A 23,173-nucleotide genomic window follows, 5' to 3' on the forward strand; every position below is an offset into this window, starting at 1 on the left:
CTCAGAAAGCAGCCCTGCACCTGGTGTGGGATCTTCAGGTTTATGTCACACACAGCTAGGGCTTCAGCTCATCAGTGGGCTCTCCCACCATTCTGCGAGCTCACACAAATCACATCACCTTTTGGGAATGGGCCAGGCCCGATTTCCTTTTGTGTGTTTGTTTTTTGGTTTTATTGTCAGTGGAATAAGAGCATGAGCTGAGACATGTCCAGTGGTGTGGGGCCCCTTGTCAGTTTTTGAGGAGTCCCTGGGTGGTGGGTGCAGTGCTTAAGTACTTGGCTGCTAAGCCTCAGTGGTTTGAACCCACCAGAGAGGGCTGCAGAGCAGTACCTGAAAGGTCAGTCATAAGACCCTATAGGGTGCAGTTCTACCTTGCAACACACGGGGGCGTCAGGATAGCTGGACTCAGGTGTTGAACGATCTTGCTGATGAGAGGTATTTTGCTACTTCAGTAACGAATTGCCTCAGTTACTTCAGTAACGAGCATGTGGCAAATTACTAAATGCAGAATTCTGTGTAATTCTCCCTCTCAGGACATATTACAGCCCTGTTTGTCTATCACTGCTTGAAACCGCTGGCCTTGTCTAAAACCGTTATTTTGCTACTGGAAATTTGTCTTATTTCAACATTTAAAATTCTAATCACTGGCTCTCTTTCTTTGTTGTCTTTTTTTAATAGGTCTTTCAGACGAAAACCTTTTTTTGGAAGCACAGAAATACTTGGTTCTGGTTACAAATGGGATATGGAATTCCTTGGAAATACAATCTGGAATAATTGTGTTTGACTGGAACCAAATCTTTGAAGTCCTCAAGGTAATGACTAACCCATAATTATGGAAAAGATCTTTTTGAAATATAGAGTTTAGCTAAACTGAGTCTTCTAGAGTTGGTGATAATATCTAAAGCATTCATATGTATATGAATTTGGGGGTCATAATCTTTTAGTCTTAGTTTCTAGATTTTAAATTATTTCAGATAGCAAAGCAGTGCTCTGGTCATGCAGTAGTGGGGAATGTGAGAGAAAAGGCAACGTGTAAGGTAAACCCATTTTGTTTACTTTTGCTACAAAAATGTTCAATGTAGAACAATTTGATGTTGACGTATCATTGAAGATGTTGGGTGCTGTGTTGAGTTACTTGAACATAGCAATTCCACATGACCAAGTAGAACCCACAGGTGTTGTTTTGAGCTCCGTGGTATAGTGAGCTACATTTCTGGCCAGTTAATTGTAAGGTCAGCAGTTCAAAGCCATCAGTCATTCCAAAGGAAAAAGATGAGGCTTTCTCCACCCATAAAGATTAACAGCTTCAGAAACCCATCGGTGCAATTCACCTGTGTCCTATAGGTCACTACGAGTCAGAACGGACACGATGACAGTGATTTCGGTGGTGTTTTGTGTGTGTGTTGTGTGTGTGTGTGTGTGTCTTTGTCTTTGTGAAAGCAGGTCTTTCTTTGCCCACAGACAGAGGCTGGGTGGGTTTGAACCATGAGCCTTTCAGTTAGCAGCCAAGTGCTTATTCATAGTAGGTAGGAAGTCCTCTCACTGGGGGTGGGTCAGGATTCTTGAAGAAAACCTGGCATTATTGCTTAATTGGCTCCCCTGCCCCCACCCCCAGGTACTCCTTATGGGAATCATAGATGTAAATACTTGTTCCAGAGACTTGGAGCTTGTTGATACTCACCCAGGGACCTTAATGCTTGGAATTGTCTGTGGAAGAATAAGATGGGTCAGGGATGACCACCTGAGGTTTTGAACGTTTCACCTCAAGACTGTTCCTTTATGATTTGCTGTTGGGATCCAACCAAGAGGATACAACCTTTGATAACTTGGAACTGATGGAGTTGAATTTAGGGAATCGGGTACACACGTGATGAGGGAAGCCAACCAGAAGATGTGGCTGCACCCCGGGGATGCACAGCAGCAGGGGCACTGCCACCCTGGGCTGGCACTAGCCTTGTATGATTCTGTCCTTTTGCTGGTGGGTAGAACCGTGAATATGATTTGCTTATGGTTATGTGATAAGTTTGAGATTGCAAATGTAATTAAGGTTCCAGCTTTGAGTTAACCAAAAGCTACGATTTCAGCTTTTGACATCAAAAGGGGAAGCTAACCTTGGTGAGCCTGGTCTAATCAGTTGAACCCTGGAGGAAGATATTTGAATTAATGAAGGGCCTGTATTTAGGCCCTGTGACAAAGGCCTGCCAGACTCCTCTAGGAGCTGGCCAAGAGTTAGTAAGGAAACAGGCAGCTCGGGCTGGCATACCGCCACAAGGCCATGAGTTTTGCCAACTGTCTGAGGGGGCTTCTGCCACAAAGACAAAGTGTGTCTAAGATCAAGGAGCAATAAGTCACCTTTTTAAACAAGATCTGTTAGACTGCAGAGTGAGAGGTTGAGAGAGGGCTGGCGGCGGGGCAGGTCCCTGGGGTGTGTTTGGGTGCCATGCTGTAACAGAGGTGGCAGGGTCTGCTTCAGCTGGGAGAGAAGTTTCCTCACAAGGCTTCCTCTAGATAGAAAGCTCTCGTACTCCCAAACAAGGATGCAGGCCCACGCACCCCGTCTTCACAGTCTTCCCGTCAGTGTCTGCACGTTTTATCTCTACTGGTATAACCAGTGCGTACGGCAGGATTTAAATATCACGAGAGCTTCAAGGACCAAGGGCCCTGATGTTTTTGTTGCTGCTGTGAACTGTTTTTGGTTGGTTTGAAAATATCTGTAAGAAGCCTGCACGGGGGTGGGTGGGGACCGTCATGCATGCTCAGCTCAGTGACATTGGTGACCCCGTGTGTCGCGCTGCGGCCATCCTCGCTGTCCTTTTGCAGCTCCTTCTGCCACCATCAGCAGACTCACGCCCCTCAGACTGACACACCCTCTGTTTTGGTAGGAGCCCTGGGGGTGCTGCCTTTTAAGCGTTGGACTGCTGCCAATTGCAAGGTCAGTGGTTCAAATCCATCAGCTGCTCCTTGGGAGGCAGTGGAGTTCCTCTGCTCCCATAAAGATTTCCAGCCTGGGAAACGTTATAATGGGTCACTCTGAGACAGAGTCAACTCGATAGCAGCAAGGTTTCACCCCCGGTACCCTCATCAGCTTAATTTTTGAATAATTGCTTATTTCATATACAGGAGAACCCAAGTGCCATGGTTTTTGGTTGAAAAAAGAAAGTTTAAGATGTAAACAATAAAAAAGAATTAGTTGTTGTCTAATTCTTCGGTAATGGCAAAAAGACTGGAAGTTAGGGAAGGAATGCAGTTTGAGATTTTAAATTTTCTTTTGTTTCACAAGAGAATATAAAGCCGCATTTGTAGACTGGGTCTCTCCCTGGCACAAGGCTGCAGTCCACTGGGTAGCCCTGTGGGGGTAAGTGAATTTTATTCTCACCTGTGGCAGAAACCAATCCAAGCCCGCCTCGGTCTTACGGCGACCTGATGCATTTCGGAAGGAGAACTGTGCTTCCTGAAGTTTTCCGTGGCTGGTACTGGGACGTGGCTCAGTGGCCTTTCTTCCAGGCCCTTTCCGGTGGACTCGGCTCTCCAGTGCTTCGCTTAGCCACCAAGGGCCTTCATTATCCATTGTGCCACCAAGCAACTCTGTAGTCACCTGTACCGGCCCGTAGCTTCTCATTGCACTTTGATTTATTATATAAAATGTGAGTCTAGTCTTAAAGACCAGAGGGTCTTCACACACAGGCAGTGCCCAGGTTATGGTCAGCCTGTACTTGCCTTTAATAGTATGCACATGCGCTTTCCCTTTGAAGCGGCTGAACCAATCCCAACTCAAAACAAAACCGTCAGAGTCACCTTCACCTGTTCCACCTGCTGCTATCTTGCGTTGCCGGCAAAGCTCCCAGCCTTTGTTTGCACTAACCAAACCAAATGAAACCCAAACCCGTTGCCGTCTCTCTGGTCGATGCTGGCTCATAGTGGCTTGATTGGATGGTATAGAGCTGCCCTGTTGGTTTCCAAGGCTGTAAATCTTTACGATGAGGCATGCAGCCACCTGTCTCCGTGGAGAAACTGGGGGGCTTGAAACACTGACCTTGAGGTTAACGTAAGGTGACCAGATGTCCTGCTTTTGGCGGGACAGTTCCGATTTTTGGCGTTTTAAAGAAGTCCCGATTTTTGGAAAGAATGCAGGACAAGCTAGGGAACGGTCTATTTGGTCCATATAGACCAAATTTTTAATCAAGAACCCCCCCACTCCCCTGGTCAATGGTGTCCCGCTTTAAATCTGGTCACCTTAGGTTACCTGTCTGTATTAGTCTGGGTACTTTGGAGAAACAAATCCACAGCGACTCATGTATAAGAGTTTTATGTAAAGAAAATGTGCATCACGAAAACATCCCAACCCAAGGACACCCTTAAGAACATAGGGGGCCAAGAAACCAGGAAGAAGCTTAGTGCCTGCCGGGCACAATGTCCATGGTTCTTTCCAGACACTGTGAGCCTTTGTATCGGTTTACTTTTATTTGACCCTCTATGGATTTTATTTTGATTCTAGCGCTAAGTGTGTGGCCTTTAATTTCATTATCTGGAGAATACAGCCCTCAGGCTTGCGAGGGCAACTTGAGCAGACCTTGGGGATTTATAAATGGACTTCTCACAGAGTCCCAGTGCTAACTTGGAAAACTCTTAATGATAAAAGGTGTTTATTGAAAATGGAGTTAACGCACGGTGCTAATCAGGTTTGATTGGCTCGCGGTTTTCTTGGGGGAGAACTCCGTGTGCGCTCAACCTCTCGGCCGGTTCCTTCTCCCTTCCCTTGCAGGAGCCTGCCTCCGAGGGAGTCCTCACGGCCTGTCCCGCTCTGTCCCCAGGATGAGAGTCTGTGTGGGGTCTCTGCTGCTGCCGCACCGGCTCTTCCTGGCCTACGTGTTGATGGTGTGCTGCAGGCTGCTGTCCGCCTCGAGCCAGCACCTCCGGGGACATGTGGGTAAGTCCTTTAAGCTCATTAAGCGCTGCTGAGATCAACTAATAAAGCCCCTGCCAACTTCCGAGTCCGCATTTTGACAAGAGTGTGTCAGTCCCCAGAGGCCGCCTTGAAAAACAGCAGCGTCAGATGGTTTTAGGGACGGCTGCTTACAGATGGTGCCCCAAACACCTTTGGAAGATTAGGTGTTCTCCGGGCGGCCCCCCACCCCCTTCTTTTCCTGGCTACTCTTTTCATTTTGTAGTTCGCTTTCTTAAAGGGTCCCACGAGGTCTTTGCTTGTGCGTGTGAGTGTACTCTCGTATCTCCCCGGGGGGGCTGGAACGTTTTCAGTGTCAGACTTGAACCAACACTTGGAAGGCTGTAGGGAAGGGACGTTTCCAAGAACTGAAGAATGATTGAAAAGAAAGGGAGAGAGACTGAGAGAGAGGAACGAAATGGAAGGGGTAACTTTTGCATGGCTCGTAAGATGGATTGTATCTGACGTTTTGGAGCAATTCTGATCATTTGCTGTTTTCTGAAGAGTTATGTAATTAACTCAGCGTGTGTGTGCACATGGGCGTGTGTGCACATGGATGTGCGTGTGCATGTGCACGCGCACACACCAGTGTGTCCTTTTACCTGGAAAGTGACACAGACTTGGGAACTCCCCAGTGGGTTGTGTTTCCTGAGTAACTCATATTTCTCAGTGGAATTGCTGCCCAGCAATTAATTGACCCTCTCTGCCACTGTCATCTGAGGTGGGGCACAGCCAGACATGCTTTTCCGTAGGTAAATTCTCTCTCCAGAGGGGCTTGCTCATGGACAGGTTCTCTTCAGCGCTCCTTACCCTCGGCCAGAGAGCATGTCGTGCTTTCTGCTCTAGTACTCTGGTGTTTTAATGTGAGACATACTTTTATGCCAAGGATAACTTTTGAAATCATTCTCAACGCAATTCCGCTCCCCACGAGATGTGCTGATGGACGTCTGCCCGCGTCCGCGTGGAGTCCGCGCCACGTGGCTGCAGTGAAGTGCCCACAGCTGGTTGGCTGCGTGTGTGTTGTTGAGCTTGCTCTCCAGGCCTGAGGTTTGAAACCAAGAGCCGTGCTGCTCAGTGCACATCTCTTCCCTTGGGCGGAGGTTGAGATTCAGGTGAGCAAACGGACGAAGCATTGGTCAGCCTGGCGGCCGATGCACATCAGATTCCCGATTCCTGCGAGTGAGGCTGGAGGAGGAGCTGCGTTGCAAAGTGGTAAAAACCTGGAGGAAAACTTCCTTCACACCTTCTGTCTTTAATCTGTGAGGCAACTCCTCATTTTGTAGCTCCACCCTCTGTGTTTGGAAAATATATAACTGAAGGGATACTTCTAAATTAAGATGAGATTTGAATATAGGAGAAACAAACAGATTTGAAAGCAACATAGATAGTTGAGAGGTCTGGGCAGATCATAACGGAGTTAGGGTCTTATCTGAACCCCCTAAGGGGATTTTGGGAGTTTCTAGATGTTTTTGTGTGGGTTCTCTGGTCCCTGGTTTCTCTTCGGCTGTGGGAGGTCCGTTCTGCCTTTTTTGGCATTGCACTTCTTGTGGTCCTACAATGTCAACCTCCACCAATTGTCGCAGTATTGAGTCCTGCCTGCAGGGGGCTCTCTTCTGCAACCCAAGCAGCGCGGCACTTGGAGGACCATCTTTACAAATGCCGTGTGCCAACGACAAGTAGGTTTTGACTCCTAGCAGTCCTATGGGGCAGAATATGGGCTAGAAGGCCCATAGCATTTCCTCGTGTGTCATCTTTGCAGGAGCTCACCAGGCCTGTCTCCTGCTCAGCAGCTGATAGGTTTGAATCACCTACCTTTTGATTAGCAGATCAGCCACCAGGGAGGGAGGGAGGGAGGGAGAGAGAGAGAGAGAGAGAGAGAGAGAGAACTAGACTGAGGAACAAGCTTGGAGGAGTATTTGGGGGCTGCCTCATCTGAACTTCCCTTCTGTTGGCTAGTGCGTTGTCTCGCGGCCACACCTAACAGCGAGGAGGCTGGGAAACTCCCCCTCGTGGTGGGCCCAGGAACAAGAGGAGAGCATGCATGGTGGTGAGTTAGTGTTGAGTCGCTCTGTGTATTCACATTCTGATGGTGCCAAACTGCCCCCCAGGCCTTGACTATTTGTGCTTCCAACAGTAATAACATGAACATGCCCATTTTCTCATTTTTTTGGTCAATTCTGAAGGAGTCAATTTAGAAGGAGCCCGGGTGGGGTGGTTTTATGCACCGGGCTGCCAAACACAAGGTCAGCCATTTAAAATCACCCACTGCTCCAAGGGATAACGATGAGGCTTTCTACTCCTGTCTAGAGTTTGTCTTGGAAGCCCACAGGGGCAGTTCAACCCTGTCCTTATAGAGTTACTGTGAGCTGGCATTGACGAGATAGCAGTGAGTTTGCGTTTTATGTTTGATGCTAACAGAAAGGCTGGTGGTTCTTGTCTACCCAAGGTACCTCAGAAGAAAGGCCTGGCGATCTCTTTCCCATTGAAGACCTCTTGGAGCACAGTTCAACTCTGACATACGTGGCAAGTGCCATGAGGCAGAGTTGACGCTATAGGAACTGATTTTAAAAAACCCAGCTTAAAATATTTGCCCAAACAGTAATTAAAACGGCTCTCTAGTTGTTTTGACTTGCATCTCTTTTTTGCATAAAGATGGTCTAAATTTGTTTATGGACTATTTGCATTTGTGTCTCTCTGAAGTATTTTCTCCTTTGTCTGGTTTTCTGTTGGCCTCATTGATTGCTTGCTGATTGATTGGTGAAAACTATTTGTAAATGGATGACACTGGAGGGTTTTCACCAGCTCTTCCCTGCCCCTTGCCATTCCAGTGACGCAGCGGTGTGGTCGTGTGTGTGTGTGTGTGTAGTGAGGGTCAGAGTGACGGTGGAGGGAGTGCTGTAAACCTGATTCACACCTGTCCTCATGACCTAGAGGAGAAGAAAATCCTGAGTCTTGGAGTGGTCATGCGGCCCCTCCTCCCCACAGGTCGCACGCAGTTGTTGGAAAAGTCAAGGACTAGAACCAGGAGGGGGCGCTGCGACGAGATTCTGAGAAACCCAGTCACATTTCTCTGTACATTCTTGATGCTGAAAGAGATGCACGTCCAACAACCAGGTAGCTTACTGTGGGACAGCAGAGCCTGCTGCAAAATGAGCTGCAGGAGCCCATGGGTTAGGTAGTGTTCAGGAGGTCTGACACGGTCCCAAGGGCTTTGTGGTTGGTGCCAGTGAATTTACCAGAACTGTGGCTCTAGGAGCCCCTTGTTAGACCAAGTCTGTTGGACACCTTAGTGACTGGGATGAGGAGATTATTGTGCATAAACAGGGAGCTGTCTCTACCAGCGCCTCTAAGAACTGGAGGGGAAGATTTTAGGGCTTCCCTCACACTTTGGGAGATGAGTTAGTAGGGGGTAGATTTGATTTTAGTTCTGTTGTTGAGAGATAAAAGAAAAGAAAAAAACACCTTACCAGGCTCTCCCACTCTGTTAGTCTGTCCGGGTGTAGTGGCTTGTGTCCTGCTATGATGCCGCAGCCCATGCCACTGACTTTAAAACCCCAAGTTTGTCCATGGCGGACTGGTTTCGGCAGTGTTCAGGCTAAGGCCGACTTGGAAGAAAGACCTGGTGAATTATTCCAAAGCCTCACCAATGAAAACCTGGTGGATCACTGGAGGCCCTGGTGCTGCCAGGCTGGCTGGCTGACCCCTGTGTTGGCAGGCACCACCCCGTGGCCACACAGTGCACTCCAGCACCCCGACGATCCTGAAGGCCGGCACACACACAGTGCTTGGTTCCGTGAAACAGAAGGGCTCCGGAACTTGAAGAGATCGGAAGCGATCATCCCAGGGTGGGTTGTGGAAATCTCTTTTTGCGGGAAATGGTAGTGACCAACTCCCATAAGGATCAGAGTTGAGGGATAGCATTTTAAAAGAAATGCAAGTATAAAACACAAGTAGCACCCTTGTATTTTAAATTCTACTTGACATGATTGATCACAAGCCCACATGGAGGCTTTTGCAGCCGTGGGCTAGGGCACAGGGGAAGGGGCCAATGAGCAGAGACTATGAACAGGAAGCTCAAGTTTAACTGCATTCTTTCTTTCTTTCTTTTTTTTTTTTAACATTTTATTAGGTGCTCATACAACTGTTATTGCAATCCATACACACATCAATTGTGTAAAGCGCATTTGTACATCATTCTCAAAACATTTTCTCTCCACTTAAACCCCCGACATTAGGTCCTCATTTTTCCCCTCCCTCCCCGCTCCCCCCTCCCTCATGAGCCCTTGATAGTTTATAAATTGGTATTTTGTCATATCTTGCCCTGTCCGACGTCTCCCTTCACCCACTTTTCTGTTGTCTGTCCCCCAGGGAGGAGGTCACATATAGTTCCTTGTCATCGGTTCCCTCTTTCCTACCCATTCTCCCTTTACCCTCCCTGTTTCGCCACTCACACCACTGGTCCTGTAGGGCTCATCTGCCCTGGATTCCCTGTGTTTTCAGTTCCTATCTGTACCAGTGTACCTCCTCTGGTCTAGCCAGACTTGCAAGGTCGAATTCGAGTCATGGTAGTGGGAGCAGGGAGGAACTGCATTATTTCTTCAAAGAGCAATTTCTTCTGGTCCCACCTCCCTCCCACCTTTTGCCTGCAATCATTGCTTCTCCCAAAAGAGGGCAGCAAGCAGCGTTGTGTCAGGATGCTGGCTCCTGGCCACTTAAAGTTACCAGAGAAAAACCAGAAACCAAACTCGCTGCCGGGCAGTTGATGCCGACTCATAGCGACCCTGTAGGGGGCAGGGTAGAACTGCCCTTGTGGGTTTCCAAGACTGTAACTCTGTACAGGAGCGGTGACCAGAGAGCCAAGTGGAATTCTTTCTGGGATCTCTGTGACAGTGGCCCGGGTGTGGGCATGCCGTTGGACCCAGTACCGTGTGTCTGAAGGGAAACTCTCTATCTATATTGCAAGGCTGTTCTCTTCACAGATCTGTGAACAGAGCGCATGAAACAAAATAGTAGTTGGTCCCTCTGCTCATCAGATGCACAGATGTACAAGAGGCACAGGGAAATTGTCTTCTGACACTGGTAGCTCATGTGGTAGGACACATCAGCTCGCATGGAAACATACATGTAGTCAAACCCCCTCTAGAGATGTGGAATCAGAATCGTGGTCCTGCCGAGCCCACCCGTTCGGCAGGCATCCTATTTCAGTCCGGTTTACTAGGTTAAGCTGCGGTAACAAACGATGGGGACAGAGGACCAAGCAGTGTCCTATCAGGTGTTCCCAGGGCTGTTGAGGGTCGGGACTGACCTTGTAGTATGTAACTCCCACCTCAGAACCATATGTAAAATAGGGGTCCGTGGTGGCTCATCGTGGAAGTCTCTCCGTCTGTGTAGGAGACTTGGGTTCTGTTCTTGGCCAGGCACCTCATGAGCAGCCACCATCTGTCTGTGGATGGAGACGTGTGTGTTGCTATGATGCCAAACAGGATTCAGTGGCACTTGCAGAGTAAGCGGGAGGAAGAAAGGCCTGGTGGTCTTCTGACACGGTGTCTCTGGGCGCGCAGGGAAGCTGGCTCTACACCAGTTAAGGACCAAAATCCAAAGGGGAATTTCTCCTTGGGGCTCCTTTCCACAAGGGCCCTCAGTGACTCTCTGCGGCGTGTTCTCATCAGGCGAGAGCAAGGGGCGACAGAGCCATCCCTGTCCAGGACATGTTGGCTGTGTGCAGAGAGAAGGAGCATCGGGGCAATCACAATCTGATCAAAGCAGCCAGGTCATTTCTTATTTCTTGGGTCAAAACAAGCCTGGCCTGAGAGGGGGAGGGGGTCAGCGCGCCTGTAAGGACTAGAGTGGTAGAACTGGAAAGTGTGGGTGGGCATAGCTGTGTGACTGTATAAACTTTTAATTCATGTTTAATATATATACAAAGACCTGGTGGCCCTGTGTTGGGCTGCCAGCCACAAGGTCTGTGGTTCAAGCTTACCAGCTGCTCCTTGGGAGGAAGACGAGGCTATCTGCCCCTGTAAAGATCGACAGTCTCTCACAACCCCATATGACATCACTGTGAGTCAGAATCAACTCTGGCAGTCGGTGACATGCACACAAGGTACCTTAGGTGTGTGTTACTTAAAGGTTTAGCCACTGCTAATCGAAAGGCTGGTGATGTAAGCGCACCTGAAGGACAAAGGCTTGGAAATTTTCTCCTGTGATGATTGCAGCCTGCAAAGCCCGATGGGACAGCTTTACTCTGTCAGGAGTCCACTGGATGCCACATTCCACCAGTATAGACACAGACAGAGCCTGTAGTTAGATCATACTGCACATAATTCTGATGTCCTAAGAGCTGAATAACTACTGCTTTCATGCTGCTTCTAGGTTTACAGGCATGCTTTCATTCACTGTGGTTTATTTCGTCATTATTATTTTAGCATCTAGACTCTCAGCATCACGAGGCAGGTAGAGTCTGATGGGTTTGTTGCAGTCCTGCAGGTGGAAACACTGAGGTTACAAGGAAGGTATAACCTCAATGGAACTTACATAAAAATCCTTCCGATTCATTTTCCCCACTTACTCTTCGTTGACTTCAGAAAAGGTACACATTACGTTGGTGATTGTTTAATTGTGACCCAGTTCTGGCTCTCAGAGGGATATTGGCTAGTGTCTATGGGTGGAGTTTCTGTGACTCTGCTTAGACTGATGCCTTTGAAGGGATATGTCTAATGATTACGTAGGCTCTCACAGTCCAGGGGCTCAGTACAGAAGCAGATCCACTTACACTAAGTGTATTTCTGCTTTTAAAGAGCTCTTGAGAGTACATGCTCCTGCTACCAATGGGGCAGTAAGCTTTATGTTTCCCATGAACTCTGCCTGCCTTCTTCTTCCTTCCGCCTACTTTCAACTTCTTTTTGGCCTCTTGTTTGCTTAGGAATGAAAAGCAGCTCGGAAAATGGACTTTGGGGGTCAGATGGCTTGGGTTCAAATCCCAGTTCTGCTGCTTCCTGGCTGTATAGGTTGAACAAATTATGAAACCTTTGTGATCCTCAGTCTCTTCTTCTGTAAAAAGGGTACGAGCCGTCCTTAGAGGGTTGCAGCAAGGACTCAACGAGTCTGTATCCGGAAAGTGCCGAGAACCGTGTTTGTGTAGTGAGTGTCGAGTCAATGTTCGCTGTCATTCCTCGGGCCTGCCTTAGGCTAGGAAAGCTGTTCTCTGATAGCGATTTGGTACCATTTGCATCGATGAAAATCGAGCCTTTCCATTTTCTCTCCTGTAAGTAAAAATGTAAAGTAGGTGGGTCTTGATTGTGTGTCTGTTATTTTTCACTCTGAAGAGGAGTTGTGGCAGCCACCATCATGTCTCATGGGTTTGCATCCCAGGCTGGATCCTTTAATGGTTTACAGGAAACTTTGGAGATACTTTGGATTTGTCTGTTTTCGGGCCTCTTTGGTTTTCAGGTAATAAACCTTTCATTCTTTCAAAGATATCAGTTGCCTGGGAAACATACCTTTCGCCACTAGAGTTTGCTGTGGGCTTTAAATGCAGCGTGTGGATGACCTGAGCGGACGGTAAAGATGCAGTGGTGTGTACACGCACCCCACTTTTGCAGTTGTGGGCTAAAGCGAGGTGCACTTGTGCCAATCTGGGATGTTCTGAGCAAGGCACCCGCTCTTCTGGATTCCCTCTGCACACAAACAGGAAAGGACACGACTCTAATCAGATGCTGCAGTTTGGAGAAGCATGTAAACTTTTAGACAAATCATCTTTTCTCTCCTGGTCGACTGGGACCAACTTTGCACCCAAGAAAAAGTTACTTTTTGAAAAATGATGGTGTTGCGTTAACTAGTTGTGTTAGTTTGGGTTGACTAGAGAAACAAATCCAAGGACACTCATGTATAAGAGAGAACTTTATATCAAAGGACAATTGTATATTGGGAAAACATCCCAGCCCAGTCCGGATCAAGTCCATAAGCCCGATATTAGCCCATATGTCTGATACTAGTTTATAAATTCCTCTTCAGACTCACACAGCTCATGCATGATACCGAATGCAGGAAGATCATAGGCCGATGGGTGGGAAGTCTTGTGGATCCAGTGCCGGTGGAAGCATCTCAGCACTGGCTCCTCCAGCTCCAAGTGTGGCTCCTCAACAGGAAGGTGAAGCAGAAAAAGAGTGTGGCAGAATCTTCTGATGGCCGGATCAAGAGAGAGGAAGTTCCCGGAATTCTCACGAGAAGGCCAGACCCACCCAGAGGCCTCATTGGCTGAGACCTGATTGACAGACTAGACTCCACCCCGCACTCATAATACCCTCAAGTTGACTTGAGATTATGTAACTACCACACTAGTGTTCGCTACTTTTACATCTACTATCCATTGCGATGGATCAGAGCTACACAGGGCCTGGCAGACAATATTCACCATGAAAGGGTTTGTTAGGGAAATTAACAGGGTGTAATGCCAGTGAGAAATGCTCAGGATAGAGTTGTGCATCAGGATATGTCATTGCGTTCTTTCAAGACTGCTAACCACGCCCAGTGGGCGTGCCGCTCTGCTGTAAGCCTCAACCTGACGGCATCATTCGGCTCAAGTTCAGCCCCCACGGGTTGGCAAGTCCATCCGTGTTCCTTGCTCCGGCTCCTGGTTCGGCTGCTGCTCCTCTGAAGTCGCAGCTGGATCCAGGAGGGTCACTGCTCAGGGGACACCCTCCACTCCTGGCTCTGGGCTCGTAGTAAGCTCCCACCTCCTGCTTCTCAGAGGCTCATTTTATGTGAAGCAGGGTGCATTTCAAGGAAGCCTGGTTACAGTCACTCACAGGTGAATCCTTTCAATGCCTTCCTCTGCCTTCCTACCCATCCTGCCTAGACCGGTGTAGGAAAAGATCCTTTGGTGGGCGTTCAGAGCCACATGAAATAATTCATTGTCCCTCTAAAGGTTTTCTTGCCTTCTTTGATTCCAGACACTAGAGGGCATGCAAGGTTTAGAATCACAAGACCCTGGCTCTTCGGTCTAATTCACTAGCAATGTAATATGAACCAAACAGGTGATATTGCCTTTCATACTGTATAGAGCTTGATCCAATCTATGTAAAATATTATCATTTTAACATGTGGCCTTAGCCACAGTCCAGCTTCCCAAAAGCCACAAATGGCTAGAAAAATCAAAAGCCCAACTCACTGCCATTTAGTTGATTCCAATTCATAGTGACCCTAGAGGACAGAGTAGAACTGCCCCTGCAAGTTTCTGAGACTAAATCCTTGAGGGAGTAGAGAGCCTCATCTTTTCCCTGAGGAGCGGCTGGCGGTTTCACACTGCTAGTCTTGCTGTTAGCAGCCCACTGTGTAACTTACTGGGCCACCAGGGCCCTAGGTTGCTGAATAAACAACACAAAGTTCTGAATCAGACCTTAGGTGGATTTCCTGAGGACTACAATTATGCGTGACTAGTATTTTCACAGAGCTGCAGCCATTGGGCACCTACCATGTTCTCTCTCCTTTTGTTCTACTTAGTTGCTGGTTATTTTCTCTCTCCTTCCTAAAGGGTTATGTAAAGGAGTCCTGGTGGCATAGTGGTTACGAGTTGGGCTGCTAACTGAAAGGCGAGCAGTTCGAAATCCCAGCCAACCCTCTGGAAAAAGACTGTGCTTTCTACTTCTGTAGGGAGTCACAGGCTCGGAAACTCCCTGGGGGGCAGTTCTACCGTGTCCTGCAGGGTCTCCATGAGTTGGCATCGGCTGGATGGCAGTTTGGAGAGAGCGATAGTTAAAGTGAGGGGAAGATAGTTCTTCCTCTTAACGAACTGCCTCTCCAAGTAAGACTGTATTTGTGGCGACCAAGCTCGCTGCCCTCGAGCTGAGTCCTGCTCAAAGGGACCCTATAGAGTAGCATCAGAACTGCCCTGTGGAGGTTTGAAGGCTGCAGTGTTGTGGGAGCAGACGCCCCTGCAGTGCTTGTTGCTCTGAATCACTGCCCTTTCTGCTAGCAGCCAAACCTTTAACCTGCACCACCAGGACACATCTCGGGGAGAGGGAAGTGGGAATACTGTGTGTGTGTGTTTGTGTTTTAAGTCTTAAACTTACATTCTGGGAAGTTTTTTGTTTTTTTTTGGCCAGTTGAGGGGGCTGGGTGGCCCAGACCACCATTTGGAGATGGAATGCTAACTAAAGGAAGATCTGCGCAGTGCTTCATGGGAGAAAGGCCAGGCGATCTGTCTCCCTAAAGGTGACAGCCAAGAAACTCCCGTGGGTCACAGATCTGCTCCTGTAACACGCGGAGTCAGGGGCCAACTTGGTGATGGATAACGACAACAGGGGCGCCGAGCCTGCCTAGCGATCCGAGGACACTGCTTAACCAGGGGTCTTCCCCAGTGTTCTGTCCCTGTTCTGTGCTTCCTGCCCCACCACCAGTGAGTGGTCACGCCAGTCATTGCACAGTTCCTGTGTGGCCCACTCCATGGGAACACGCTGGGCTTAGGAGCAAGGAAGAGAAAGCGTTGTGGACTGGCAGTAAAAGCCTGTGTTTGGATTGCAAAGGGCATCTCTGACAGTGCCGACTTCATTCTCTTTGGGGACTTTTCACTTAAACCTAGAGCCCCTCCCTCCCCGCCCCCCACCTGCACCCCACTGGGAAACTGGCAAGGTGTGTGACTGAGCAGCTCCAAGGTGGTTGCTCATCCCTGCAGCCCGGGTTGAGAACTGCAGACGCGGTAGCAAACAGAACTGAACTGCAGCGTGACTCCAGCTCCTGTCTCACTCGCTGCAGGATGAATCGGGTGGCCAGGAGCCCTCATCTCAGGCTTACCTGTGGCCTCCCCAGCCCCCCCAGGGCTGTCTTCCCCCTGTCAGCTGACCTCCCCCTCCCCCTCATTTCACACTGGCCTGGCTGCGCCAGCTGTGGCAGACCTCCAGTGCATGCTGTTCCATTGCCCTCGAGTGTCCTGACATCATTTTCCTCCAGTGCCATCTGCAGGGCTCATCATCATTTCGGTATCTAATAAGAAGTGAAAGGAGCAGGTGATACGAGGTGTTCAGAGTCAGTGCCTTCTCATTGCCTCTGCTGCTGGTTCAGGTCCCAAGGCCACTGGCAAGGTCAGCTTTGCAAGGTGTCTGAAGAATGACTGAGCTTCACACCCGTTTCCGTGGAAGGAAGGGTGCTTTCCCCGACCTTCCATTCCCTAAATGAGCGTTGAGCCATCCAGGTTTATCCCTCCCTGTCCTGTTGGAGCCTTTGATGCAGAACGGGCCATGGCCCTTGAAGCGTTCTCTCCTTATCCTAGAGAAGAAAGTTCCTCTCTTCCTTCAAGCTGCGCACCTAAATTCATCTACACAAAGCCTGTAGTGTGGAGTTAAACAGCCACAGCCCAGTGTCTCATCTGTATGTCAGCGCTGAACAAGGAATCTTTTACTCTCTATCCCAAAAACCAAACTCACTGTCATCAAGTTGATTCCGACTCACAGCCAGCGACCCTGTAGGACAGAGTAGAACTGCCCCTGGGATTCTGAGACTGTAACTCTTTTCTTTTCTTTTTTGAGACTTTAACTCTTTATGGGAGTAGAAAGCCTCGTTTTTCTTCCTTGGAGTCAACTGGTAGTTTGAAACTGAGGACCCTGTGGTTAGCAGCCCAGTGCTTAACTTACTCTGCCATCATGGCTCTTCTCGTTCCGTATAAGGAGAAGCAAGCCCTTGGTACATAGGAACTGCAGAGGAGGAGATGGGGCAGGAAGAGAAAGCAAGGCTTTGTGTTTTCCTAGGCGTTGAGTGGATACTTGAAATATTTTGGCCCATATGGTGGTCTCAGAATAGCATTCTGGAAATAATATTATTGAAGGATAAATGAATCGTGAGATGACTGTGTGCAATCGTGAAACACATTTCAATGCCATCCACCTGCATTTTTATACAAACAACACATGCACTGTGTGTTTGCAGACGGCGCAGGCCCTCTCTGGGTTCATTTCCTGTGTGTGCTCTGTGTGTGACTTGGCTTGCAGTGTGCGCATCATGTTCGGTAAGGTAGGAGGGGTAACGGAAACGAGGCAGGCCCTCGAGGAGATGGACTGGCCCCGTGGATGCAGCGATGGGCTCCAGAATAGGCACCATGAGGAGGATGGCGCAGGGCAGGCCGTGCTCGCTCCGTCATGCATAGACGGCTGTGGGTCCGAACCAACTTGAAGGCGCCTACCAGAAACAGGAGCACGTGCAGAAAGGACACCGCCCTGAAAACCAGCCAGGGAAACCTCCCAGGTCACCAAAGAAAACGGCTGGCCTCGCTTGCGGTGGGCATGTTGCCAGGAGGGATCAGTTGCTGGAGAGGAACATACCATTTTGAGAGGGAGAGGACCAGCAGGGCGTGGCATGGAGACCCTCGGTGAGATGAATTAGCATGATGATGGACTCTAACATGCTGGCCATCGTGAGGCGAACGCAGGACTCGGCAGCCCTGTGTTCTGTTGTACGTGAAGTTGCTAGGAATTGCAGCCCAGTAGTTAGTTAGCTAGCCACTCAGCCCACCCGCATCCACCCCCCACCCACTCATCCACCCCCCTACCCACTCATCCACCCATCTGTGAGGGCCTGAAGGTGGTGGGCATCTACCCTGGGGCTCTGTTTTCCTGTCTTTTTTTTCACCTGTCGTTTAGAAGATAATACAATCCAGGAGCCAGAAGAGGGAAACAGTAAAGTAGCTTGTTTCAAGGGAGGAAGAGAGATGGGCATAAAGAAATAACTGTCCACAGTCCTGTGAGCTGCAGGTAATTTCACTCTGGCTCCTCACTGTCTTCTACTGCCAGCTGAAAGGGATGTGGGGACTTGAACAACTTGAACGTGTGTATGAATGAAGGGGTACAAACTCAAGGTCTGTCTTTCTCCCCCAGACAGAACACAAGTATAGGAGCCCTGGTGGCACATGTTGGGTAGGCATTGGACTGGTTGCCACTTCAAGCCCACCAGCCATTCCCCAGGGGAAAGGTGAAGCTCTCTGCTTCCATAAAGATGTACAGTCTCAGAAACGCTGGGTAAGGTCACTGAGCCCATGGCAGTGGGTTTGGTTCTTGGTGTCCACTTAGCTACTGTGATAGTTAAGGTTTATTATGCCAATCTGTCTGATGAACACGTGGAATTTTTAATTGAAGGGCGGAGGGATAAATGGTTTGGCGAGCCTCGCCTGTCTTGTCTCTTGTTCTCTGATGCTTGGACCAGGGTGCAGCGGCCTTAGCTAGTTCTCTGCCTCAGCTGGCAAAGCTCACTGGCTGAGAGACATCCTTGAGGAGAAGCCACTTGGACCTACCCCGATGTAGCCCTGGGTGCTGGAGCAGCTGAGTGGAGACCCCGCCAGCACTGAGATGCTTTCACGCTCTCTGATTTGTCTTTCCTCCTGCAGTCGGAGTTATTGCGTGTGTTTTGTGAGTTTGAGGAGGACTTTGCAGATCGGTGTTGGACATATGGCCTAATGTTGGACTTATGGCCTTGAACTGGACTGGTTTGGGATGCTGTCTTAATGTACACTTACCCTTTATATGAAACTCTTTCTTATACATATATGCGTGTCTGTGGATTTGTTTTATCTGGTCTACCCAGACGAACACAGCTACTGAGAAAACATTTGCAAGAGATGGAAGAAAGCATTTCTTTCAAGAGGAGCTTCTTACAGTCTGATTGGATCTGAATTGCAATTGTGGGCATGCACTGTCTCCCTCCCTCCCTCTTCACAAGTACACTATAGTCCTTCTGCGGACATTGAGGACTGGTCACCCAGGGGAGGGCCATAGGTCCCAGCTGGGGCGCTGCATGTATTGTGTGGGCCCATCATCAAGCCCAGTGTTGTGGAATCAATGCAGACTCCCAGTCACCCTCTATAAAAACCTCAAAACCCAAACCCACTGCCATTGAGTCGATGCCAACTCATAGCGACCCTACAGAACAGGGTAGAACTGCCCCTGGGGGGTTCTGAGACTAAGCCTGGGAGTAGGAAGCCCCATCGTTCTCCCAGGCAACCCTCTGCCCGCACCGGGAAATGAAGCTCACGGGCACAGGTGCCAGCAGCCAGCAGCGTTGGTCACTTTTCCACTTACTGTGCCTTTGGAGTCACCTAGAAATTAAAGACAAGTTCTAGGGTGGCTCGATAAACATTTTTGTTGTGGGAGGGTGTCGTCTGTGGGGAAAAGAACATTGTCTGATCTCGCCAGCTGGGAGCAAGAAGGTCTGCCTCCGTGACCCTGGGTGGCGCTGATTTTGAATTTGTTCTCTGCTGAGCCTGACTTAGACTCCCGGGCGTGTGGGCCTTTGGGAACCGGGGTTGTTTCTTTAAGTTACCTTTCTGTTGGCCCCCAAATGATGGGCCCGACATGTGCCATGTGCTGTCTGTGAATAGAGATGGGCTAAGCTAGCAAACCGTTTAAGTGCATTTGCCTGGGGCTACTTAAGTTATGGTACCTTAAAAAAGTGCTTTGAGAACATTTATTTACCGGAGAAAAGGAAGAAGTAAACACTGGTGTCGTTGTTTTGTAAAGTGCTGGCTGTGTCACCCAGTTTCTCTCGAGCCTCAGTTTCTTGTCCCCTGGGAAGAGGGGTATCATGATCCCCTCTCTCACTGTGATGGTTTTGGAGGTTCAAGTGGGACATTGTGCCCGGCATTCAAAGGTGTTCATTTTTGCTGATGTTTTGTAAAAAGTGCTTTATTGAGCTCGGAGCCCTGGTGGTGTCATGGTTACATGTTGGGCTGCTTAGTGCAAGGTCAGCAGTTTGAAACCACCAGGGAACCCTGCCTGGGAGGACGACGAGGCTTTCTACTCCTGTAAAGGTGAACCGTCTCAGAACCCCACAGGGGAGCTTCTGCCTTGTCCCACAGGGTCAGTAGGAGTCCGCCTGGACTTGGTGGCAGGGAGGCTTTTCTTCTTGTGCTTTCAATTGATCTTGAATCGACACACGACACACTTCGCCTCTGTGAAGTGTGCGACCCGACATTCTAACGTATGCATGAACCGGGCAACCGTTCCCTCGGGGAACGATGAACGTACACGAGGGCTTCAAAAAGTTTGTGGAACACTTCCTTGTTTTGATTCGTTTTCCCTGGGGTTTGCAGTCCCCTGGGGTTCATCCCCACAGTTTGCCTGTGCCTTTGCAATGCCTCCTTCTTGCTCCGTCCTCCACCATTCCCAAGAACCACTGGTCTCACTGGGTTTGTATTTTCTACCATTTTATTTACATGAAACCCTTCATGGCACTTGCTTTGATCTAGGTTCTTTCATTTTGCGCAATGGCTGTATGATTCGTCCACATGCCTGTGTGTACAAATAATTCATTTCTTCCTATCGCTGTGTAGTAATGTGCTGTATCACTACACTGTGCTTTGCTCATCCCCCCAGCTTCCCCCAAGGTGGGGCCAGTATCAGGAGCCCTGGCAGTGCCGTGGTTAAGTGTTCGGCCGTTAACCAAGAGTTTGGCAGTTTGAACCCATCAGCCCACCTTGGAAGAAAGATGTGCCGTCTGTTTCTATAAAGACGAGAGCGTTGGAAACCTCTGGGCCAGTTTCACTCTGTCTTGTGGGGTCACTCTGTTGGAGTGAGTTTGTTTGTTCTTTAGTTATTTTTGACTTCTACAAGTAAAGCTACTATGAACATCTTGGACTAGTATTAATGTGCTTTCATTTCTCTTATAGAATGACTAGTTTTTTTTGTTTTAAAAAGTGATCAGACTATTTCCCCCAATAGCCTTGCATCAACCCACATGCTCATTGGCAGGGCAGAAGGGTTCCGTTGCTGGGTCTCCTCCTCAGGGTGGACGTGGCCAGCGTGTGTGTTGCCGCATTTCTGGTAGGGCCCCTGAAGATGCTGTGGTGGCGGAGCAGCTACACGTGGCGCTGCTAACGGCAAGTTCAGTGGTTGAACTCAGCAGGCGCTCCTTGGGAGAAGGTTAAGCGTGTCTACTCCGGTAAAGATTTAGTCTTGGAAACCCAAAGGGGCGTTTTTACTGTGCCCCATAGGGTCGCCATGAGTTGGCAGTGAGTTGAGTAGGATCCTGGCGTATCCACAAAGTTCATGGCCGTGACCCCCGAGAGGCACCTCAGAAGAAAGCAGATCTGCTTCCAAAAGTCAAAGAGCCTTGAAAATTCTCTGAGCAATTCCACTCTGAAACGCAGGAAGTCACCATGAGTCAGAAGAGAGGTGGTGGCAATTGCTCATTTTGTTTTTCTTAGTAAGAGATATATAGTAACATTAATGCTTTATGTTTTTACTTTAGATTTCTTTAATAATTAATGACATTCAGCTTTTCATTGTCATTTGTATGTCTTTCTTTGGGGAGATGTCTGTTTATTTAGATTCACGATAAAGCTGCCGTTTTGATGTGTGCAAATTGACGAGCCTAGAATTCTTCCGGGAAGGGTTACAGAGATGGAAACAGGGCCTGCAGGAGCGTGTGGACCCTGATGGAGGATATGTTGGGAAACAATGGTTCACAGAGATCTCTGTGATTTTGTACCAGTACTTTTTGACTTACCCTTGAATTTTCATAATCAGAAGGAACAAAAATACAGTCCCTGTCTGATTGTGAACTTTGTTTTTCATAGGAAAATGAATTCTTATTTTAACCGAGGAACCTCCAGCTAAGTGGTCTTATGTTATGATTCTTTTGAGCTTGCGGCTCCCGGAGGCATGGCCTAACAAACTCACCAGCAGTTGTGACTGGTGACAGTTTTAGTAGCACAGAGATGCTAGCTTGCTTACATGGCTCAAGCTCCGACCCTGTCTTCACCCCTCTCAGTCTGTGCTGCCAGTAGCTCGGAATGGGGCACGGTGGTGGATGGTCCATCACTACTCCAACTACCTCGGGCCCAACTTGACTCCTGGTGAGCCCCGTGATGAAGTAGGTCTGCCCCTTAGGGTTTTCCAGGCTGGGATCTTACCGTTGGGGATTGCCAGGCCTTTCTCCTTGGGACTGATGAGTGGGTTTAAACCCACACCTTTCAGTTCGCATCTGAGCCCTCAACTGAGGTGGCATCAGGGCTCCTTTCCTGAAGACATGGTGAGGATTTCTCTCCCTGAATGGACGGTACTTAGAGGGAAAGGAAACATCTTTGGGAGGACTCCTACGATGTGGATACGTGCTGAAAATGGACCCTGCTTCCCCTTAACAGCACCAGGCCTCTGGGGGCTGTGGTTGGATTCTCCCCTTTCATGCAGGAGGCCCAAGTTCCATTCCCAGGCATGTGCATCACGTTGCAGTCAGCCCCCATCTGTTGGTGCACGCGTTCACGTTGTCAGGATGCTGGGCAGGTTTCAGTAGTTTCTAGACTAAGCTAGACTTGGAAGAAAGGCTTGCCAATCAATTTCCGAAAATCAGCCACTGAATTACCTTCTGTGGATTGCAACCATCAAGTTCTATTTCAATTTGAGAAGCCATCAGTTGTGGGCTGACCTGGCATTGGCTGACAACAAAGCATACCCCCTGCTCCCCTCTAAGTGGTATTTATAGTGGCTAGAGTTTTTAACTTGGGGAATTTTCATGTAATTCATTTGCATCACCTTCCTGTGAGTTTTATTCATTTTTTTCTCATAGTTTGCAAAAGCGATGGAAGCTATAAAAGGGCCCAGGCTTGCTTTGCGTGTTTGCACTTACATCTAGCCAACTGCTCTTAGCAGGTACCCTCATTTGGTGAGAGTATCTGGGAGCAGAGGCATCAGGTGGCATCATCAGAAAGTTCCCCTTTGGGACATAAAATGAAGGCCATGTAGGAAATTACTGAGTCACAAACTCAAGTGTCAACAAAGCTTGGTTTAGCCAGGGGCAGCTTGGGAGAGCGGGGGAGAGGGAAAGCTACTTGTGGACTTGCTGGTAGAACATGGTTATGACGGTGTCTGCTATGGGGTACATCAGAGGTGGTAGATTAGCTAAGCACGCGTTGCAGGACTCACCCACCCACCCCAGGCTGTATAGATAGAATTGCCATTACTCACAGTTACTTTATTGATCGATATTTCCAGAAGTGGGAATCAGATGGTAAGTCACAAATGGCTTGATTTTCTTCAGAATCCTAATGGCCTTCCTCCCACATTTTTGGAGAGGAGCACAAAGACAGACGACAATGAAATGCATCAGGGCCTGTCCCTGACCCTAGGATACACTCCCAAGAAGGGGCTCGATGGCACAGTTCTCACAGCTCTCACCTGCTAACCAAAGTTGATGGCTAGGGCCCGCCTGCGCTCTGCAGGAGGAAGGTGGAACAGCCTGCTCCCATACAGATTG

The 23,173-nt window shown here is 48.9% G+C and overlaps 1 protein-coding gene across 2 annotated transcripts in view; it reads left to right on the forward strand.

The window, feature by feature from the left end:
• Window positions 1–733: 733 nt before the first annotated feature.
• TAFA4 (TAFA chemokine like family member 4) overlaps window positions 734–23,173 on the forward strand; it is a 142,013-nt gene continuing 119,573 nt past the window's right edge. For both annotated transcript variants that reach the window (XM_045290023.1, XM_045290022.1), the window contains exons 1-2: window positions 734–812; window positions 4,763–4,927. In XM_045290023.1, coding sequence (XP_045145958.1) covers window positions 4,813–4,927 — 115 coding nt within the window. In that variant the 5' untranslated portion in view covers window positions 734–812; window positions 4,763–4,812. The remainder of the gene's footprint in view (window positions 813–4,762; window positions 4,928–23,173) is intronic.

Source organism: Echinops telfairi, unplaced genomic scaffold, assembly GCF_000313985.2.
Source record: "Echinops telfairi isolate 266 unplaced genomic scaffold, ASM31398v2 ScPeMD7_31;HRSCAF=116, whole genome shotgun sequence".
In the NCBI taxonomy this organism is placed as follows: Eukaryota; Metazoa; Chordata; class Mammalia; order Afrosoricida; family Tenrecidae; genus Echinops; species Echinops telfairi.